At 32.0% G+C, this 22,286-nt stretch overlaps 1 protein-coding gene across 11 annotated transcripts in view; it reads right to left on the minus strand.

Annotated features, from left to right (window-relative positions):
• FER (FER tyrosine kinase) overlaps positions 1 to 22,286 on the minus strand; it is a 435,477-nt gene that overhangs the window by 229,833 nt on the left and 183,358 nt on the right. For 8 of the 11 annotated variants that reach the window (XR_011505916.1, XM_014843218.3, XM_014843209.3 and 5 more), the window contains 3 exons: positions 21,832 to 21,924; positions 14,052 to 14,255; positions 5,022 to 5,144 (listed from right to left, as the gene is read on the minus strand). Coding sequence is in view for 10 of the 11 variants with exons in the window: in XM_014843218.3 (XP_014698704.1) it covers positions 5,022 to 5,144; positions 14,052 to 14,255; positions 21,832 to 21,924 (420 nt within the window). In the remaining variant the exon portion in view is untranslated. Of the gene's footprint in view, positions 1 to 5,020; positions 5,145 to 14,051; positions 14,256 to 21,831; positions 21,925 to 22,286 lie in introns of those variants that run through there. The other 3 variants (XM_070517625.1, XM_044780082.2, XM_070517627.1) reach the window with 2 other exon arrangements.

Consider the following 22,286-nt stretch of genomic DNA (forward strand, 5'->3'; position numbering starts at 1 on the left):
AATGAATTGGTAAAAAAAAGTTCTTAGAAATTAAAAACATGGGTTTTACTCTACCTTATTTAGATGGCCACATTACTACAAAAATACTGCCTTGAAATCCACTAGCACTATTAAACGTAAATTCTTCTGTTTTGAAGAGACTCACTATGAACACTTGTAAAATTTTATGATGAGTTTTTACTCGAATAAAGTGAATTTCTTAAATTATATAATAAACAATTGATCTTTTAAGACAATATATATGAGTTATTAAATTAATCCAAATCTGTTCACCTCCCATCACTCTTGCCTTTGACCACTCTGCTTCTGCCACACTAGCCTCTGCAGTTCTTCAGTTATACCAAGGAACACTCTTGCCCAGATACTTACGGAGGATATTCAGCCAGTAAATACCACTATGGCTCTATCAGTTTAGAACTGGTATCTGTTCTCATAGGTTAGTATTCATGCTGTACCAACTGCCAACTAATTTTACATTTGCCCCTGCATATAACCATACAGATAATTCCTTGGTTTGGTTCACATGTCTCAAAATTCACTAGGAGGACTATTTGGTCACAATGTTTAAAAAAGCAGCTCTTCCTTATACATACACACACACACACACACCCCACCTAAACCCTGCCCTCATCATCACAGTCATTATCTCCTCAATCTGCTACATTTTCATCGCATTTACTGCACTCTGACATAATAGAGAACACTGTCCAGTACCAAGTGAGTACTAAACAAATATTTGCTAAACAAATAAATACTGAATCACATTTATTTTCCAATCTTCTCTTTACTAAAATTTTAAGTTATTTTAATAATCCAATTAAATAAGGAGCATGGATGTAGATTTGAGGAAAAGAAGGGCCCTTTAATTCCATAAAATATTAAATTGAAAAAAACTTCAATATATCAAAAACTGTATCATAAGCCTCAATAAAAAGGAAAATCATTAAAAGTAATATTGGAACAAGCAAGCTATATTACTTAAGTACAAGGTAAAACAGTCTTTAAGTGATCTGAAACTGAAAAAATGAATCGAGTACCTAATTAAAAGTACAGCTTTCCTCTCTTACGAACTGTTCTTTGTTGCATGTGTCTGATCATAAGTGCCGTTACCACAAATCCGTCCCTTCATGACAAGTTAGCAGTTTCAGTCAGAGAAAGACTGACTTCCCTCTCATAAGTATGCCTCTGATATTCTGGCATCCTATACCAAATTCTGACAAAAAGCCACAGTTACTAGATTTAAGTTAGCAGGTAAGTCATTTGTCTAAGATTCAGCTAAGTGGCTTGCTGCTTAACTCACCTGAATTTAATCATAAACTTTAATTTTCATTCAGAAAATTTCTTTTTTAAAAACAGCTAAATTTGAAGAAATATTAAGCCAACATGGCAAATAAACTTTCAAGGCAACATTTACATGTTGCAGTTGAACTAGATGTCTTTCTTACCCGTATTTTACCAAATCTTATATTTTACCTCAAATCCCAGCTCTGCCCACCCAATATTACTGTTTAACGATTTTCCTTTTATAGAGACTTTTATTATAGTTGTTGATATGTTAAAGTCTTTTTCAATTCAACATTTTACAGAATCTGAGATACTTCTTTTCCCTTTAACCTACATCCATATTCCTTAAAATAAAGTTTAGTCTCTAAAGTCTTGACTCTACAATCTAGACAGAGTGGTTAAGAACATGGGCTTAAATCCCAGCTCTGCCTCTTATGAAGTGTGTTATCTTGTGCAAGTCATTTATCATTTTAAGCTTCATCTCCCCATTCATAATATTGTGTGGGGTTAATAAAAAAGTAATATTGTATGGGGTTAACAATAATACTTCATAGGAATACATAAGGGTTAAATGAGATAACACATATAAAAAGCTCAGCAAGTACCTGGCTTCTAGCAATTGCTCGATGAATTCAATTCTTCAAAGAATATTTACTGAATGCCTACTATGCGCCAGCACCGTTCCAGGTACTGGGGATACAGCTGCATGGATTATTAAACATAATTCTGGCCCTCATGGAACTTACATTTAACTTGGGGGAGACAATTAAAAATACATCGTATAACATAATGTTAGGTAGAGACAACCGTAACAAAGAGAAATGAAGAAGGGGAGAGGGAAACATAAGGGGGTGAGGTGTTATTTCACACATGGTAGACAGAAAAGGAATCTGATGAAGCAACATTTGAACACAAGCCAAAGTAAGTAAAGAACAGGCCCTGTGCATACTCAATGTGTTTGCTAACATAAGGGTGATGATAATCAGTGATCAATAACCCACGTTTACAACAATCCTTTTCATCTTCCCTATCTTTACACAGGCCTTGGAAGGCAGTGGAGGAGAAATCAGTCAGTGGAGGCTAAGGGATGAATGGCTCAGGCACTCACCAGCTTTATTATCATGAGAAAGTTAAATAATTTCTCTCACTCTAGATTGTCTAGTATCCCACACCTCTGAAGATAAGAAAGAGACTACTTTGGCCATTGTGTACTCCACTTAGCATTATGATGATATATTTTCATGAGAAATAAAGAAATAAGTGGAAAGACAGAAGTAAGATGATATAAACAAATTATAATGAGACTAAAATAGCATTCCTTATGCAGCTAAAAATGAAGTCTGGCAAGATGGAATTAGACATTTTACAGCACATTGCATGGTCAAAGGCATTAACTTCTTACACAAATTAAATCAAGAAATAGATTCCAGTTATAAGAGCACAAATAACTTCTCAAAGGAAGATACATAACAGATAATACCACCATAACAAAATCCATACCAGTTTGTTCTCCACTCATCATTGAAAATTGTCTAACTTTCACAACCTCTGCTTTGTGATTTTCTTTTAAAAGAGTAACATGATTCTTTAAATCAAGTGCATAACAACATTTATAACAAACTGAGATAATGATTTGCATAGTTCAAATATCAGTACTTTAGATCAGAGTAATAGCTAGATAAAGTTTAAATTTCTACCTCATAAAACAATCTTATATAGCCTCTTAATCTTCTACAGCTTTCAGTTTACAGTTATTTTCATAGCTAGTGCTATAAAATCATGAGACAATCAGCTCCACAGCCAGTGCTGGGGGTTTGGGAGAAAGAGAATTATTGGCCATGTAACAGCCCAGAGAATTTCTTCCATTTAGGGGGTCTCGTTTCATGGAAAATTTTATATAGTGAGAGATATAGCTTTATTTGAAATTATATATTTCTACTCAAGCCCAGACCTGAATTTTTATGTGCCTCTTTTATGGCTTTGGTCTCTCAATTTAGATCTGGCTAATCAAGTAGACAATACAAATATTTGGTTGGCTTATAAAATGGGATATCAGTATCTCTGAAAACCCAGCTGTATATCTTGTTAATCTAATATCAGTAAAAAGTATCTTCACTACACTGAATTTTATTTCATACTGGGATAAACTGGAATTGAAGTTCATACTTTCACATGTACAATTAAATACACAAAACCTCTGTCACTTAAAGTGTTGGAGGGAGGGCAGTGGTAAAGAAAAGATGTCAAACATGACCCCTACGTTTACGGTTTGAGCAGCTGAATATTTAGTGGTACCATTCACTAAAAAAGAAAGAATAAATTTTGGAGTTAAAGGTGATAAACTCAGTTTTAGGTGAAAAATATTAAAATCTTAGTTTAGAGAAAGATATAAACTTGACTTAGAAATAGAAATTTGCAAGTCACTGATGTATAAATAGTAAATGAAGTCATAAGAAAAGATCACTTTACCTAAAGAGCTGTTAGAATTCTGCAAGACAATAGCAGTTATTCATTGATGAAAGAGGATACATTCATAGCATTTTTTTACTAGAGAAACAAACGTGACAACTTGTTCCAGTCTAAAGGAGAATTTTTATAGGGTTTTATGCAATTAAAATGGGAAAAAAAGGTAAATGGAAAAATAGTAATAAAGAATGACCCAATCTCATAATTCTAGAAAATTATATAAGAAGGCTAATTCTTAGCCACAGAATTAGTGTTTAGCAACTGACTCTCTAAATCTTCTGCGGGAGGAATGCTAAAGCTCAATCCCTCAGCAAAGGCTGAATAATATAATCTAAGTACAAATACAGACATTATGTTCTAGACTAACAAAGGGAAATATAACAATTGTTCTTGAAATTTCCTCAGATGAATCTGGATTATACACTAGCATTCTTGGGAATAACATTTGCTTCATATTAAAAATCAACCCTTATATACATAAAAACCAAATCAGCAAATATTTACCTACCAGGTTTTATGACTCCTATTTCTACACTGTCCTTCATAGTTGATGGCCCCCAAAGAAAAGGACTCTTGCCGACCTCAACCCAATTCCTTAAACATCAAAAGTGCTCAGAAGCTAAGCCAACTCCATGGTTCCACAGTGGTCCAGGCCCCACAGATTTACCTTCAAAACACAAACCTTCCTCATACGCATTCCTTACCTCACAAATCTCTTAAAGCACTAATGTTAATGTGTTCTGTGACAGATCTTAGAGGTAAAAATGACAGAACAACCTCTCACTCAGCTGCCTGGCTCCACACTGGGAAGTTAGGATTTACTGCCTTTAAGAGTAGTAAAGTTCTTAAAAGTTCCAGTGTCTTATAATATATTGTAAACTTAACATCCAAAATTAAAATTCTGATTTACTCATAATTGCTAGACATTTTCTTTGACTTCTACATCTCAGAATCTTTTATACACTGAACCTTTCAAAGTCTGAACGTTATAAAATGAACAAAAGCCTCAGGTCTTTCAAGAAAAACTGGGAAAGAGAAAAAACCCAGACCATTCATAACCTAGGAAACACTGAATAAAAAGGCAACCCATCTTAATAAAACCAAGAAAATTCCATGCTTCAACTATATTTGTACAGCGGTTATCACAAAGCCCTTTTGTTTCCAAACTTCTACAAATAATCTAAGAACTATATGTACTGTGAGAAATGTATACAAAGTACAAAAAAAATCACAAAACATTCTTTAAGAAAAAAGCGTATATATGCACCTACCTTAGGAATAGGATTCAGCAGAACTACACCTGATTTCTTCGTGATGACCTGTTTTGTTGTATAGTGATGATCTATAAGTTGAGGGATGTTTGAAAACCCAGTGCCTTCAAATCGATACATATTCTAGAGAAAGAACAATAAAGTAGAATAAATATGAAAACATTGCTTCAGCAGGACTACATGCATCAATACATCAAGTTCCATTTAAGAAAAACTACTGTTGCACAATAATCTGAATGTACTTAATGCTACTGAACTATACACTTAAAAATGGTTAAGATGGTAAAAATAAATAAATAAATAAAACTTCAATATGCTAAAAAAACTTACCTTTGCCTTAATAAACTAATTTTCATAACGATTAAACATAATCAAAATGGTTAAAAAAGAAAGGAAGAGAAAGAAAAACTAACAAATAGATCTGGAATGCATTTTGCTAAAATGATAACCAAAGGAAATAAAGCATGGGATACACTTGAGTTAAAGAACAAGGAATATGTTTAGATATATGTTTCATTTGATAAAACTTTCAAGGTGAAAAATAATGTCAAATGTTTGAGGAAGTATATCCATAGTAATAAATGTTTTAAGAATATCTCTGATGATCATTTATTTCTTATTTATCAATACAGTATAAATTGATTTTTCTATACTGGGGTTACTTATGTATTATTCTTTCACCAAAAACACTCAGTCACTTACATTCCTTTGATAAAGAAATAAAATGAACCAGTGACAAAACTACAGATACCAGCATGCTCAACTCTTAGCACTTTTTGATTTCATAATGTCAAGTAACACTTTCCCAAACTCTGCCAAGACTCATTTCCTCTGTCTTCACATTTCAAGGAGGCATGCAGGTCAACTATCATATGGATGAACTGATAGCAATAAATATAGCAAAGAAAAAATATCTTATTGGCCACACTTTTCAATGCAACAGACACTGCAATGTAGTGCAATGTAATCAAAGGTTCCACCTGATTGTTCACAAAGAGCTCACCTGTACATATACAGATGATATGAACAAATACAGATATGAGTGTGCTCTATTTTAACAAAACTCTGTTAAGAAATAAGAACTTTCAAAACTCTCTAAACTTGGACATTTCTTACATTACTGGAAGATTACTTTCACAGTTAAAAGATACAAAACTCAAAGCTCTTTTTCAATAGTAGAAAATAATATTCAATTTACCAGAATTTAATTTATATACAACTTTTTAAATAAGTATTTGTTTCATTAAGTGAGGAGCAAAACGTGCATTAGCTTACTTTAACACTTAACTATAGAAAATAATTTAACTCAATGTTATTTGTGTTATAGTCAATTCAGAGCAGTTGTTAATAAATTGTGTAAAGAATTTTTATATATAGCAGCCAGACCAGCTATGATATATTAGCAATGATGCTTAAGAATATTTCACACTGAAGACATTAATATATTACTAGGTGTGCAATGTACTAAGCAAGTTCTCTCAGTGTCTCAGCTAATTCATTAATAAAACAGAAATAATATTTGGACCTCCTCACACAGTAAGTGTGAGGCTTGACTAAGTAGTAACATGCAAAGCACTGCCCAGTATATGGCACATGGTGCACACTCAATTATTAAGTCACCATACAAATAATAAACCTTGGGTTACAAAAATAATTACAAACCTAGATATATGAAAAGAAACATTTTCAGAGAACACTTAGGATAAATTACATTTTTTCAAGGAATAATGATTATCTGTAAATAATCAAATATCCTAGAAGGCATTCTTACATGAAATTGATTAAGAAATGAAGAAATATAAAAGGTAGAATGTGGAACTTACAACGATAATAACGATAACAATATTTCAAGCAAACATACAGTATTGTATACTTGAAACTTGCTGAGAGTAGATCTTAAGCATTCTCACCACAAAAAAAAAAAAAGGAGTTAACTATGTGAGGTGATGGATGTGTTAATTATCTTGATCTTGGTAATCATTCTACAATGTATATCAAATCATCATCTTGTACACTTTAAGTATATACAATTATATTTGCCAATTAATTATTCCTCAATAAACTTAAAATATATAAATACTGTTTCTCCCCTTTTTTCTCCCTCAGTCTACTCAACATAGCAGCTAGGAGTTCCTGTTATAACAGATCATCCCATTACTTTGCTCAAAATTCTTACTTCCCTCAGAATAAAGTCTTTATCATCTCTCTTACCTCATCTCTAACCACTACCCTCCCTTTCATTGCCCACCAGCTGCACTCATTTGCTTCTTGTTTTATAAACATATAATATACATTCTTTCCCCAGGGCCTTAACATTTCCTGCTTGAAATGGTTCCTCAGATGGCCATATGGGTAATGGCTGCCTTACTTCCGTCCATCTTTTATCACATGTCAATTTTTCAGTGCAGACGACTCTGGCCACCCTATACAATATTCAATATCCATTTTCTCACTCCAACTAAATTTCTTACCTACTTTTTCTTACTGAATTTTCCTTCTCAATATTTATCATCATCTAATATCAGATATATTTTACTTATTTATCTTGTTTATTATCACTTCCTCTAGAACATAAGCTCATGAGGTCATAAATTTTTACATTTGTTTTCTTCATCACAGTATCTCCATGGTCTACAACAGTACCTGGCATATATTGCCTGGATAAATAAACATGTGTGAATGAATGAAATGCAATGCACATAAAATGACCGTAAAGTTAAAGTGACAAGTAAGACAATGTAACTTAGAAATGAATACTGGAAAGTTCACACACTTACGCCAACTCAAGACATCAAAGTACAATGTTTAATAAAAAGTAAATAATGAGATGAAGTTTACACAGAATAAAATTTCAAAACAGCCACTAGTGTCATAATGTCTTACATAAAATTCTAACATATCTCTTATAACTAGAGAAACAGTAAATAAAAATAATAGGAATTTCAGTTTCCCTTTCTTAATTTAAGAACATATCTAGTTTTTAATTTAAAGGCAGTTTTCTACCATTGACATAGTAATCATGATGGACTAATACAGTGAGTGATACAAGCAGCAGTGCCTCCTTCATGGGCTGAAATAAGAAATTAATGCTAACTATTTTTTTAAACCAATCACCCCAACGTCAATGAAGGTCTGAATCCTAACAGAGTGCAAAACCAATCAGCTCACTTTCTTAAAGATGAAGACAAAGTACTGAGTCTAAAAATGATGCTAAGACTGTATGCTTATAAAGTTTGTCTAAACAATTAAAAGGGCAAGAACAGTACATTCACTAAAACTGTTGAGGGCTTGTTTCTTGATACACTCAAAATCCTGACTATTACATTTGACCTTGCACAGATCTATTAAATTTTTTATAGCTCAGATGACCTGAGGTTAGGTTCACACACAGATGGATTCTTTTTTAAGTTTTTCTTAAGAGAGAGAATCCAGATTAACTTTTAAATAAGAGCCTTCTCTGGAGCGAAGTTTGCTACTAATAATCACTTATGTGAATTCCAAAAGAAGCAATAAAAAATAGTAGTATAGAATAAATTTCTACAAAGATCATTTTGTTGATTATTTGTATTACATTTTAAATATCATATACTATGTCATTAAAAAAATGAGAAGTATGAATAAAAAATACAGTATGAAAATTTTTGTAAAATAAAAATTATATAGAAACTTAATTAGAATATATTTTTAAAAATCTCAAAGAATACACACTGAACCCATAAGGGGGTGTTAATGTGAAGCACACATTCCACAATACATAGCTCTGAATTTTCACTGAGTATATATTACTTTTGTTTTTAAAACATTTAGTACATCGAGAATTTGTTCCTGAGTTATCAGTGTGCTATTTAAGAATCAATCATGCACATAGATGAAAAAAACAATCAGATTTGGTTGCTATACATATTTCCAGAGGACTGTTATTATGCAAAGAAGTCAGAGAGAATGGAATCAGCACACAAAAATAAGAAGAGGATTTGATGAATGTATAATTTGAAAGAATATGCCTGAGTGGATCTCCTGAAAAACAATCTAGGATAGGCAGGCTTAAGAAAAGAAGAAAACCTAAAGAAAGAAAAATCATTTTGGAAGAGGCTAAGATTAATAACTTGAATACAAACAAAAGGCTGAATAAAAACAAAAGGCTAAAACACTCCTTTTTTTGGTAAAATATCTAAAAATGAAAATATAAAATATAAATTTTAGCTTTCTCAAAATAAAATCGACACTGAATAGTTACAAATAACTAATTAAACCAGTACACAGGATGGATTGTTGGGGAGTTTGGAGAATAATATTAATAAGGTTTTGGTATGGCTTTTCCTAGCTAACTATTATTCATTCTTCAGATGTTGTCTCAAACTTAACTTCCTTAAGTTTCCCAGTTAAAAGCTTTCATAGCATTGCGTATCTTGACTGAAGCATTACTGCGGTTTATAACTATACATAGTCCTTGGTATAAGAATGGCTATGACCCTCCCCCCGTAGACTGTAAGCTCCATCATTACATCCCCGGGCCTTAAAAAGTACTCACTCAATTATTATTTCCTAGAAATTAATATTAAAGTTTTAGAATGGCTTTGTTTTATTGTTAAGAAGGAAGTTTCCTAAGTCTCTAATTGTGTGTCAGGAGCACAGAAAATGACATCTTACGTCTGTTTCATTTTGACTTCAAGGTACTTACTGCCTTTTCTTGAGTCCTTGACCAACTAGAGTAGAATGGTTAAAATAATCCAAAGTGTACAACAATAAGGCCACAAACTTGAAATTAACTGTCATTCACACAAGTTTTGGATTTCTACTCATTTTCATTTAGTCTTCCTTAAGACCCACAGCATGAATTTAAAAGGTAGTTCAAACAGCCTAGAGATTGTGGCAACAAAACAAAATAAACCTATCTGGTTACATTCAGAGACTAAATCCATCAGCTCAAAGTGGAACTTAGCACAGGACAGACATCTAATAAATATCTGTTGAATGAAGTGATGATTTAATACACTGACCTATGCAATTTCACAAAGTAAATACTCCACACAAAAGTGGAGGTGGTTTGGTTTTATTGGCCCATATCCCCGGCCCTTACATAGTACTCACTCAAATAGTATTTCCTGAGTGAACGAATGAAGAAATAAAAGATGATGAAATGCCATTATGTATAGAATTTTTTCCCGTTTTATTTTAAAATATTATGTATTATTTTTCATTTCATCATGTTAATTCAAATTTATTGACTCAATCATCCCTAATTCTGCATCTTTAATATTCATGTATTCTGCTAATGTCTCACCCCTTCTAGGTTTTAAACTCACTGAGAATTAGGCCATATATTTTTCAGTTTCATCTCCTTACACTGCATAACAGGGCACTTTACAAAAATGACTGTTTAGCAATTGCATGTCAGATAAACAAATTAGAGAAATATGCACTGGGACTTTCCTATTAATAATAGCATAAAAAAGTTCTTTCTGGAGTACTTTTGTTTTAACACATGTATTTTTGTTTTATCTTATACAAAACCAAGGATTTGATTATATATTTACTTATCAAATGGAACAAAGCTATTTGAACCTCTACAAAAATCTGTCAACATTTACAACACAAAATAAATAGCTTTAGGTACAAACCCTAAATATGGTTTTATAACAAGCACCATAAAAGGCTAGTAACTATGGAAGAGGTCGGTAAATAACACTAGAATTATACTGTGAGATTCAGATACTCTTAGATTTATATCTACTTAATATTAAGCTTAATATATCTGGCTTTATGAAATTAATATATTTAATGTTCAGTAAAAACTACAGTTCTTGCTTGAACTAGCTAAAATAACAGGTATTCTCTGTCGAGTAATAAAAAATATAAAAATTGAAAATATCTGTGTCCATCTTGATCAGTCATAATGTTCACAGTATGCAAAGAGTTTCACATGTTAAAAAGTAACTGTGATATGTATACAATAATAAAGATTCAAAATAATTGTCATCTTAGACTCTAGTTGACAGAGGCAATGTTGCTAAAAATGACATTACTTGTGATCAATGAATACCTCAAACCTAAATATATAAATTCTAAAACAACATTTTCATTACTATTTAAATTTCACAAGTAAATTTCACAGGAACCAAAAAGAAATTTTTTAAATTAACTTTTCCAATTACATGGATATTTCTTACAAAGTACATTTATATTTTTTCTCAAACTCATCAAACAATGGTAAAAATGCCTAATATCTGTATAGCATTTCAAACCTTACAAAGTACATGTTCACTAATTTGATTCTCACAATAACTATATAAGCTATTACTCCCATTAGTTCCCAAACCCAGGGCTTGTAAAGTGCAGAGCTGGGACTGAAAGCCAAGTCTTCTGACTCCGAGTCCAGTGCTTTTTCATTGATCCACTATTTGATACTTTTTCCATTCTCTAAAATCCCGTATTTCTTTATGTCTTCCTCTCTTAAGACACTGGTCCCTTTCATTTACGTACAGCTTTTATAATATACTACTGAATTAAAACTCCTTGATTGGAATATAACAGGCAATCATCAAATACCTGGTAATAAATTCCCCCATTTATTGACCCCTTCCAGGCAACAGATATATGAGGAAGGAAAAAGGATAATCCTTTTTTTTTTTTTTAATAAAGATTGGCACCTGAGCTAACAACTTTTGCCAATCTTCTTTATTTTTTTCTTTCTGCTCTCTCTCCCCAAATCCCCTCAGTACACAGTTGTATATTTTAGTTGTGGGTCCTTCTAGCTGTGGCACCTGGGATGCCACCTCAGCATGGCCTGATGAGTGGTGCCAGGTCCACGCCCAGGATCCAAACCAGCAAAACCCTGGGCCGCCGCAGTGGAGCGCGCGAACTTAACCACTCAGCCAAGGGGCCAACCCCCTGGAAAAAGGATAATTTTAGCAATACAAAGTGAAAAAGAATTAAAAACTGTCCAAGCACTTAAACTCCTATTTTCAATTGATTGAAGAGCTCAATATTTTATACTGAAAGTGAACTAAATAAATTTAGGCAATGGAAAACCTGAGGATTTTAAATACAAGCTCTCATCTTTAATAGTGATCTTTGCAAAATTTCAATGACAGATGAAGTCAAGTAAAATCTTCAAATGTGAACTTGTAACAATGTCTTATTTTTAGAATATATTCTGCTGTACCTTTAGTCACTTTAAACAAAATGGCAATACTAAAGACAAGTGATAATTTGCAAGCAGACCTTTTCCTTTTTGTTTCTAAGAACACTAATTCACATTCCTACAGTTACATTTTAAACTAGAAATGATAATAAGGGGAATATTTCAGTCTTATTTAATGTATGACATATTTCACAAATATTAACTTTTAGAGTTTATAAAATTGAAGGAACCATTTATATAGGTTATAGTTAGTTTATACTTTACCTATGATCTTTCCTTCTACAATTCTCATATCATTTTATAAATATTGTCAACATGATCACAGGTTGTAACAGGGAAGGTTATCCACATCCATAAATTAAAGTTACATACAAATCATAAAAGAGTTTGCCAAGGAAATAAGGAATTATATACTATTAGAAACAGTAGGTCAGATGTACAAGAGTAGGCAAATATGATTATGAGGTTGAGGTCTGAAAACCAGCAAAATTAACAAACTGTGAAAATTATAATACAAACTTTAATGGACTTATTCCTTTTAACCCATCTGAATGGCATCTATTTTCATTTAACTATAATTACTAGGGTGAATATACTATAAATGTCATTGAACTGATGTGAATATACTAAATGTCACTGAATTGTACACTTTTAAATGGTTACCTTTATGGTATGTGAATTTCACATCAGAATAATATAGAGATAGATATATTGATATATATATCCCTAAAACCCTCTGATTTTCATCTTTTTTTAAGGTAACTAGCATTACTTTAGTGCCTGGACATAAACTGAAATCCTATAGATAGCCAGTTTGAAAATGCATGCTATTTGAAATGACAAATAGAAGTATCAATTTCTTCACATGCCAAAAACATTAAAAATTTCTCAGTAGGTAAAGTTAAACAAAATTTTGAGATTACTCTTCATTTGTTTAACGCTTAATAAAGAATACACTAAACATAAAAATTAGTTCAGCAATACTTAAATTTCAATAAATTAGTATTAGAACAAGCAATGTGAATAGATCATTTTTTAAATTTTCCATCAATTTCTATTCATTGCTTTTTAAAGCCAACAAGCAATAAGTTATACACAAAGAGAAAAAAACCTTAATCCTAAATGAATCGTAAAACCAACTATCTTTGTCCCATTCATTAAGGAATTTCATTATCACTAATAATTTGTTTATTAAAAATCTCTCATGGTACCACTTTCTTTCTTTTCCCCTTTTTTTTTTTTTCTGGTGAAGAAGATTAGCCTGACCTAATGTCTGTTGCCAGTCTTCCTCATTTTGCTTGAGGAAGATTGTCCCTGAGCTAACATCTGTGCCAATCTTTCTCTACTTTGTATATGGGACACACAGCGTGGCCCAATGAGTGGTGTGTAGGTCCACATCCGGGATCTGAACCCGTGAACCCAAGGCTTCCAAAGCAGAGTGCGTGAACCCAACCACCACACCACCCAGCCAGCCCCTCTCATGGTACAATTTTTTAAAGCAATTTTAAGGTCCAGTCTCGAGAGCATAAAATTCATAATTAAGTTTCTCCAGAAAAAAAAAGAAAAATTATGATAATCATATTATTTCTTTTTATTTTTAATTTAAAATATTTTCAATGTTCAAATTTAACTTCAAATATTTTAAATATTTATGCATTTAAAGTTTGTAAAAACTTTTTAACTTACCATATTTTATAATATATATTTTCTTAATAAGATTAACATTTCAGTGAGTTTCGGAGCACTGTATTTAACGAATTCAGAAAAAAGAAAACTTAAGTGCCAGCTTTTAAGTGTTATTGGTATTTATCAGAAAATATTCATCATTTTATTATGATTATACCACAATGAACTACATCAAAATATAAACTAAATTGGAAACGTACATCAACAAATTGTATGATAAAGTGTCTCCTTTGTCCATCAGAAAATACAGAAAGGACATATTCACCAGGTTTCCCATGACTCTCTCGCACCAAGAAGTCTCCTTGCTGTTTTAACAGATCTTGCGCTTCTATTCTGGGAATTGCACCATGGTACCAGTCCTGTTCTGCCAGTGGCTTCTCACTTATGGGGATTGCATCAGAGAACTTGAGCAAATATTGAAAAATAAATAAATTAGAGAAAATAGCAATGTTTTCTGGTAAAAGTCATAGCAATTATAAATACCTCTTACATATGTTCCTCCCTTTAATTGACCAATTAAAATTTATATGATGAATCTGAAATTTTCATAATTTTTAAAAAAAGTATCTCCTGGAGCACTGGTATTGAAGTTTAACACAAATACATATCCTTTAATATAAGTTTATTTGTTTTTCCTATCCATTATACATAAGCACACAAAATATTAGCATTTAGAGTTAGCATTTATAGTCTTATTCACCATATCATAAAATAAATCCATATATTTAAAATTTATCAACCAGAGAACTGGGATAAAAAAGGAGTATTATCAGAGAAATTTTCACAAAACGACTTCATTTTTTTATTTAAATTAAAAGTTGAGTTATGTCTTTTTACAGAATTAACCTGATCACACAGGCTGTGGACCATCTATGGTCATATGTTCCAGGAGCACTATCTAAGGCTTCATTTGATGCTGCCCTGCCGCTTGCCTTTCCATTCTTATCTCATTCCCAGGACTTCCTTAACCATTACCGCTGCCACATGGCTGGTCCTGATCCTGTGTAGCCATGGTAGATAAAACCTTAGGAGAAATAGCATCATCGAAAACCACCCATGTGCAATTACAAACACATGGCAAAAACAAGAGAGGAATATAAGCCATGAAAAGCAAATTCTGTTACTTTAGGAGGCCAAATGCTAATACCAAATGTTAATATCTCTGCTAAACAGCAGAGATAAGTAAGAGCTGATTATATTTTCTTGAAATGTTTCTAATTGATAATAGACAGAATCACACATTTTCTGGTAACAAGTAAAAAGTTGTTTTGTTTGTTTATGTCATCCACAGGAACTAAACTGCCCCAGATGATAAGAGTACTTTATGAGTAAGGTACAATAATGTGCACTAACTCTTAAGGTTCTCAAAATACAATTCACACAATGCCTCATGAGAAAGTAATTTATAAATTGGGAAAAATAGAATTAATAATAAATGAAAGGCAAATATTCACACATGAGGTTTTTCAGGCTCTTATTATGAACTCTATATAGTGACAAATATGGTATCATTTGGCAAATAAAAACTAGTTTTGAAGATAGCCTTCATTGTTTTGCACCAAGGAAGAGGCCCAAAAATTACTGTCAAAGTTCCATTTCACATTATCCGAAATCCATCCCATTGATTTAAAAAAGAACCTTGAAAAACCCAAATAGACTTCACTGAAGAGTCCACATTTTAGTTTCTACTTCTTCCACTTACGATATTCTTCAATTCTTTAAATATATATGTGGTGTGACTGTACATGGAAATTTTTTAGAAGCTAAATAACCCTTTTTTTGAGTAGTAATTATGATAAATAAAATATTTCAAAAAATTTTAAATCATCTTCCCAAAAACGGGTTTAAGGAATCAAACATATGAACAACTAGCTACAACTATAAGAAGGAAAAGAAATTGTTTTTAAAACAAATGCATAATCCACACAAATTAACTTTTTGTGCATACTAAGTTTATAATTCTTAAAGTAGGTAGTCAAAATGATTAAATATTTATCTCCAAAATTTTATCACAGTGCATCTCATTATAGTAAATACTAAAATTTTTACTATAACAGAAATATTTCCAAGTCTCACAAATGACAAAAGTGTTTATTGATTTTTTCTCTTTTCCAAAAAAAATCAATAAAATAAGAAATTCAATGTCACCTTTTTGCAAAGAACTTGCTTTTATAATTATCTCCCAAAAAAGTCTAGATAATAGAAAAGCATCCCAAACAAGGATGTCATGTGCTTGATTTCTTGTTCTATTCAACCTATCCTCCCAAATTTTGATTTATTTAGAATTGGGAGAATGCAAAGCCTGGAGACTTCACTAAGTCAAAAAGACATTTAAAGTACAAAAGTTCAGCTAACACTCTGAGAAATTCATTTAAGGATCTGAAGATAAGGAATAGGTTTGGAAAAAAGATCATCCTGAAAGAACACGTAAGTTTGCCTGTTTTAAAAAAAGAAGTAAATAGGAAAATACTTATACTGCTATTTCATAGGAATTACACTGCAGTCCTTTGGGTTTATTAGCTCCTTTTGGGTGGGAAGGGAAGCTTAGAGATCTGGTATTCCCAGCCCCTAGACAATACTGTTATGAAATGGAGGCTGAACTTACTGTGAGTGTGTGTGTGTGCACACATTCACAGGGAAAGGCCGTATATATCCCCTGTCTGGGTCTATCAGGCCTTTCAGGGACTACTCTGGCATTGAAAGGAATGTTTTTATTAATACTATTTCAGGAAAATTCCAATACAATTTTGCAAGCTTGACAGTAATAAAATGTATAACGTATCGGCAACAAAATTCAACATCCCAAGAATCATAATGACGTCAAAAGTGAAATGAAGCTTTTTACCTCAAATATCATATCTTTCTAAGCCTCAGGAGGGAAAGATTTTTCCTTCTTGGTAAATTATATAAGACTTTTGCTAATTATGTGGGGGAGGGGAAGCCTTTTTTAAAGTTATAGTTAATCCAATACAGTCAATCAGTTATACTTAATACGACAAGCTTTCCGACTGACTGGGCTAGCTGTTTAGTTAGTTATTTTCCCTTCCCAGCAAAAACATACTGGGCTTAGTGAAATAAAAAGATTGGTTGAAATGAAGAAGCAATGAGGACTAAGTAATAGAAAATGAAAATATTTTTTTCTTGGGGGAAGAATAAGAGGCTATTTTATTTTTTCTAATCTTAGTTCACATTAATTCCCAAGTATATAATGAAGATTTGTATGCCTTTATCTAAAACATTTGAGTGCAGGATGAGCTCCTTTTTGAGACGCAAAGGGAAAAGTGCTAAAAAAAAAAATTAAACTCTGGGTTCTATTAAAATTAGGCACCCAAATGAGAAACCATTAAAAAAAAAAAAAAACTAAAGAAAAGAGCATGGGAACTATACAAGCAAACCTCTCAATGAGCTCGAACAAGCTAAATGAAACTTCAACACAAACATTTTATGAATTTTTAATAACCATAAAGATGACATTTAATCCTCTTTTCTATTCTTATATAAATTTAGTTATTAATTCAATAATCTAAGTAATAAATTATTTCAAATCTAGATTAATAATATACTGGGGTGATAAGTAAGTCACAGGATTTTAAACACTTCTCAAAAATTCCATAAAGACTCCTTCTTAATTTGAAAGGTATATATCACTGGGAAATTTTAGAAGGAAATAAGGAATCAAATATCATGCAATCAGAAGTAAGAGAATCATCAAACACTTGCAAAAGGTGGGAAATACTGGTCTACTGAACAGCAATTCATCTGATGGTTGTAAAAGTTATTTTCAGGGAAAGGGAAATGTAACCAGAGCTAGGAAAAGTGTATTTTATGCCAAGTAGAGTTTGATACTTGAACAAATGCTTAACATAAAAGGAAAATATGAATAATAATGTTCTTCCTGTCGTGTTTTTCACATTTCTAAATAGCTATGTTTTGAATTTACTGAATAAGTTAATTCTTAAAACAACAAAAAATATTCTGGGTATTTGATCTTCATGATTATCTGCCTTAAGGCTAGACAAAGAGGACATAAATTAACTAGAGCAGTGGGTCTATCTTTAACAGGCACTAGGGCCTATCTGTAATTCTACAAATTCTAATTCTTTTAGCAATAAAGTGGAATTGATCACTTTTTTCATGCGCTATCTTTAACCAAAACAAAGATACTTTACCTAACGTTTACTTTCCACAGTGAAACTAGCACCAAAACTCTTACTCATAAATTTTTTAATTAACAATTTTTTGTACTTTTTGAGAACTTGAGTTGGTTTAGTCTTTTTTTTTTTTGAGGAAGATTAGCCCTGAGCTAACATCCGTGCCCATCTTCCTCTACTTAATACGTGGGATGCCTACATGTCCACACCTGGGATCCGAACCGGCAAACCCCGGGCCTCCGAGAAGCGGAACGTGCAAACTTAACTGCTGCGCCACCAGGCCGGACCCTAGTCTTTAGCTAATAATATGATTGTTATCTAGCATAATGACTAGGCAGAATTACATGCTGATCAGAGACTTGCATTCTTATACAATTCTTTGGCCAAACTCAAATATTTACATTACTTCCACAAGTTCCCATTTCCTTGATTGCCTTTTTGTGCACCTTCTTGGATCTCTCTCAAGAGATACTATCTCCAGCAAAATATATTTTCTTAAAAGCCTTTCATTTTTCATCTAACACCTCTGTTTCCTCCAATGCTTTCAAATTTCCTCATACTTTTCTTTTTTCTTCCTTCTTTAGCTCCCTTACTTATCTTCTCTTTATTAGTAATTCTTTTTTTCTTTTTATTATTTTACCCATTTACTTTTTACAATTATGCTTGTGACTCTCATTCATCCTCTCTCACCTAACCATTTCACAGAATTTTTTTCTAGTTTTATTTATTTTTTTAAAGATTTTATTTTTTCCTTTTTCTCCCCAAAGCCCCCCAGTACATAGTTGTATATTCTTCGTTGTGGGCCTTCTAGCTGTGGTATGTGGGACCCTGCCTCAGCGTGGTTTGATGAGCAGTGCCATGTCCGTGGCCAGGATTCGAACCAACGAAACACTGGGCCGCCTGAAGCGAAGCACACGAACTTAACCACTCGGCCACGGGGCCAGACCCTCTAGTTTTATTTTTTCAGCATAAAATATTCTTTCCTTAAGCTCACACAATATTATGTATAAAATGTGCCACGATATCATTATTAAATCATTTTACTCAATTAACCGTATTTAGTGCTAATTTCCTTTACAGATCTCAACTAAAACTATTACCATATCATTCTAAGGAGTTAGTATGCAATTATATCTCAGTAAATTTAAACATTTATCAAGTTGGGATTGCCTATATAGAATACAGTATCAGTTTGGCATGATCTGGGTCATTTGTTTTAAGCATTTAAGCAAACATATAAAAGAATAGATTTGCTCCCTGTACAGTGAAATTACAGATGATAAATCCCAATAAGCCCTTCTTAAAAATTAAGTGTGATAATGCTACTGATTCAAAACATGCAATTCTGAGAATAATATTTAGTTTTCTTAAACATGATTAACCATACAGAATTCAGGGTATGTATGGCAGTGACAGGATGCAAAAAATTTAATTTCTATTTTCCCTTGTTTCTCATTTTTCTACATCTTAGTGCCTAGGCAAAAAGAAAAAAAAGAAGAGGGAAGGTAAATTAAGACCTTAAGAATAAAGAAAAACAACTAAGATTTAAAATATATAATATTCAACCTGAATTTAATGACATATGCCTTATTAAGGGAAGTACAAGATTGCTCTGCTAGATTTGAAGGAGAATACTAAAAAACACAAGCAGTTTATTATCCTATGCACAAAAAGAACTACATCCCCCTATGCCAATGGTGGAAGCCAAGCATTATAATACTAACATTATAACTGATGTACAACTTAAACATAGCTGAATTATCATTTTCTAATTTTCTAAAAAGAAGCGAGCAAGCAAATCTTATTTACTGTATTACTCTACATAATGGAATTACATTTTTATTTTCCAATATTTTTATTTTCTAAATTCTAGTACAAAGTAATTCTAAAATTAAAATAACATACATAACAATACAATATACAAAAATATACATTTTAAGAAGACAAAAGTTGACTAATTTAATAATTCTTCTAGTGTCTAAAGAACAATTACTTGGACCAAAAGGTGCTTTATTCTGATTTTAAAGAACATTTCTTAAAGAGTGCTATTCTTAGAAGAGTGTTATACACTCCATAGATCAGTAATACAACTAGTACTCATGAGGGGATATAAGATGGAACAAGTTGTTTGCTCAGCCACCTATTATAGAAATTCTTCAGTAAAAAGATGACTCTCGAGAAAGGGCAGTAATTTTGACATGACTAGAACAGATCTCATTAAATATAATGTGGTTTGAAAGACTTCCAGTGGAAATGGACCTTCATAATTGCCAGTAGGCTTTCCTGTTATGCAGTTAATCCCATCTACCATCTCTGGCCCCGACTTCAGAAGCAGTCTGGGACAGTTCTCAGTGCAAAACTATAACCACCTGCAGCATGGGAAGATGCTGGATACAGGTCTCAGTGCCCAGAGGTGCTAATGATAGGTCACTTTAGTTCTTTTCAAGAACCATATTTGTTTTTCTTTTTTTTTTAACTTTTTTTAAATATTTCTTTTCAAGAATTGTTTTTCTTTTTCTTCTAATTAAAGCTATCAAAAAACTGTCCTCATTGGGTCTCTAGAACTTCTCATTAATTCTTAATCAAGTCTCCTGCACTTTATTTCAAATGTCAAATCATAATAAAATAAATCCTATGAACTACTATCTATCTGTAAAATTACAAATTCACTAACTTAAGAAAACAAAAGTAAGAGTTGGCCCATGACTCTATCATGTAGCTTTTGCCCATAGTTATTTTTATTTTCATTTGCTATTTAATGCCACGTGAGATGGTCTGCATTAGTTCACAGCTCCCTCCCTATTCCTATAGAATACACCTGCATAACGAAGAGACAATGGCAGCATCAAATGCTAAAATATAAGTTGAAAATCTCTTTTATATAAAAATATAATTTTCTTCTTTTTTGTTCATTAAAATACTTGGTGCTTTGCCTCAATTGTGTATAAAAGATTGCTGCTTGAATGGAATAAATATGTTACATATTAAAAATGAATTACAGCAAATAAATCCAAAATGTAAAGGGACATTTAACTATTCCATGGTTAGGAAACACTTTTTGTTCGAAATAAGACTAGGTCACATTATCTTAGCTAAACTTTTAAAGAATAAGAAATAATATTAAGATATCATATAGAAACTCGGAAAGATGGGGAAAAAAGCATGTAATTAGTTTGTATTGAATATTGTTGTTTTGACGATCATTCAATAAAATATCACTGTAAAGCTCTATTGTGAATGAGGCATGGCTAGAATAAAAAGTTTGATAATTTAGTTTCAAAGGTAATGAAGTAAGAAGAATACTTTATAATTTTACTATATAAATGGGCTAAGAATATTTTTTTGTCTTGCTTGCCTATAGCTGCTATTACTAAGGATAACCAATATTCTATGCACCACTGTGACAAGCCAAACCCAAATTTCAAACAGACTTTAATTTTATAATTAAAATGTTCTAAAAAATATAAACATACACATAAACCAATACAATTTAAAAATACATATATAATAATCCCTATTATAAAAATGTTTCACTGGGAAAGAAATTTGTTTATACTATTCTTCTAATAAAGCCATAAAGTACATAAAATGTTCCCTGTCTTATTAACAGGAAGTCTATAATATAAATTTACTTCTTTCCTGCCTACATCAATGTTGCATGAGGTTTTATTATATACATATATGCAGATTCATATGCATACAGAAAAGTTAAATTACATACTTACTTTTCCGTTTATAATGACACATTTACATATGCTATTCATTGGTACACCAAAAAGAAGCTAGACAATGACTATTTTCAGTAGCACATAGAGTTCATCCTACTTACTGTTGAAGAGCCCGGTGCAGATTTTGGAGACCTAATTATTCCAGCAATTGAATGACGAATAGACTCAAATTTGGATAGCCTCTCCTTTCTTTCCTGGAGAGAGCAAGAAAGAAGTCTTCAGCAATAGTAACTTATCCAGTATATACAGTTATGCTAGGTATTTAGGTATGTATCCACTGCTTATGTCCATCCATCATGTCTTCAAACTAAATAAAATGTAAACTTCCTGACATTAAAGATGATAAAATATGCATATAAACTCTATAGCTCTTTACTTTCGTGGTCCCTCAATAAATGTCTTGATTTGGGGAAAAATAAAAATGAAGTAGAAATTCATGAGGTGAGAGAAAACAAGAAATGCAAAGAAAATTCACGGAAAACCAAGTATTAACATACAGAAAAAAAAGATACAAGCTAGAAGGAACCAGTCTAACATAGAAGAGTTCAGATAGCAG

This window comes from Equus asinus, chromosome 9 (assembly GCF_041296235.1).
Source record: "Equus asinus isolate D_3611 breed Donkey chromosome 9, EquAss-T2T_v2, whole genome shotgun sequence".
Lineage (NCBI taxonomy): Eukaryota > Metazoa > Chordata > Mammalia > Perissodactyla > Equidae > Equus > Equus asinus.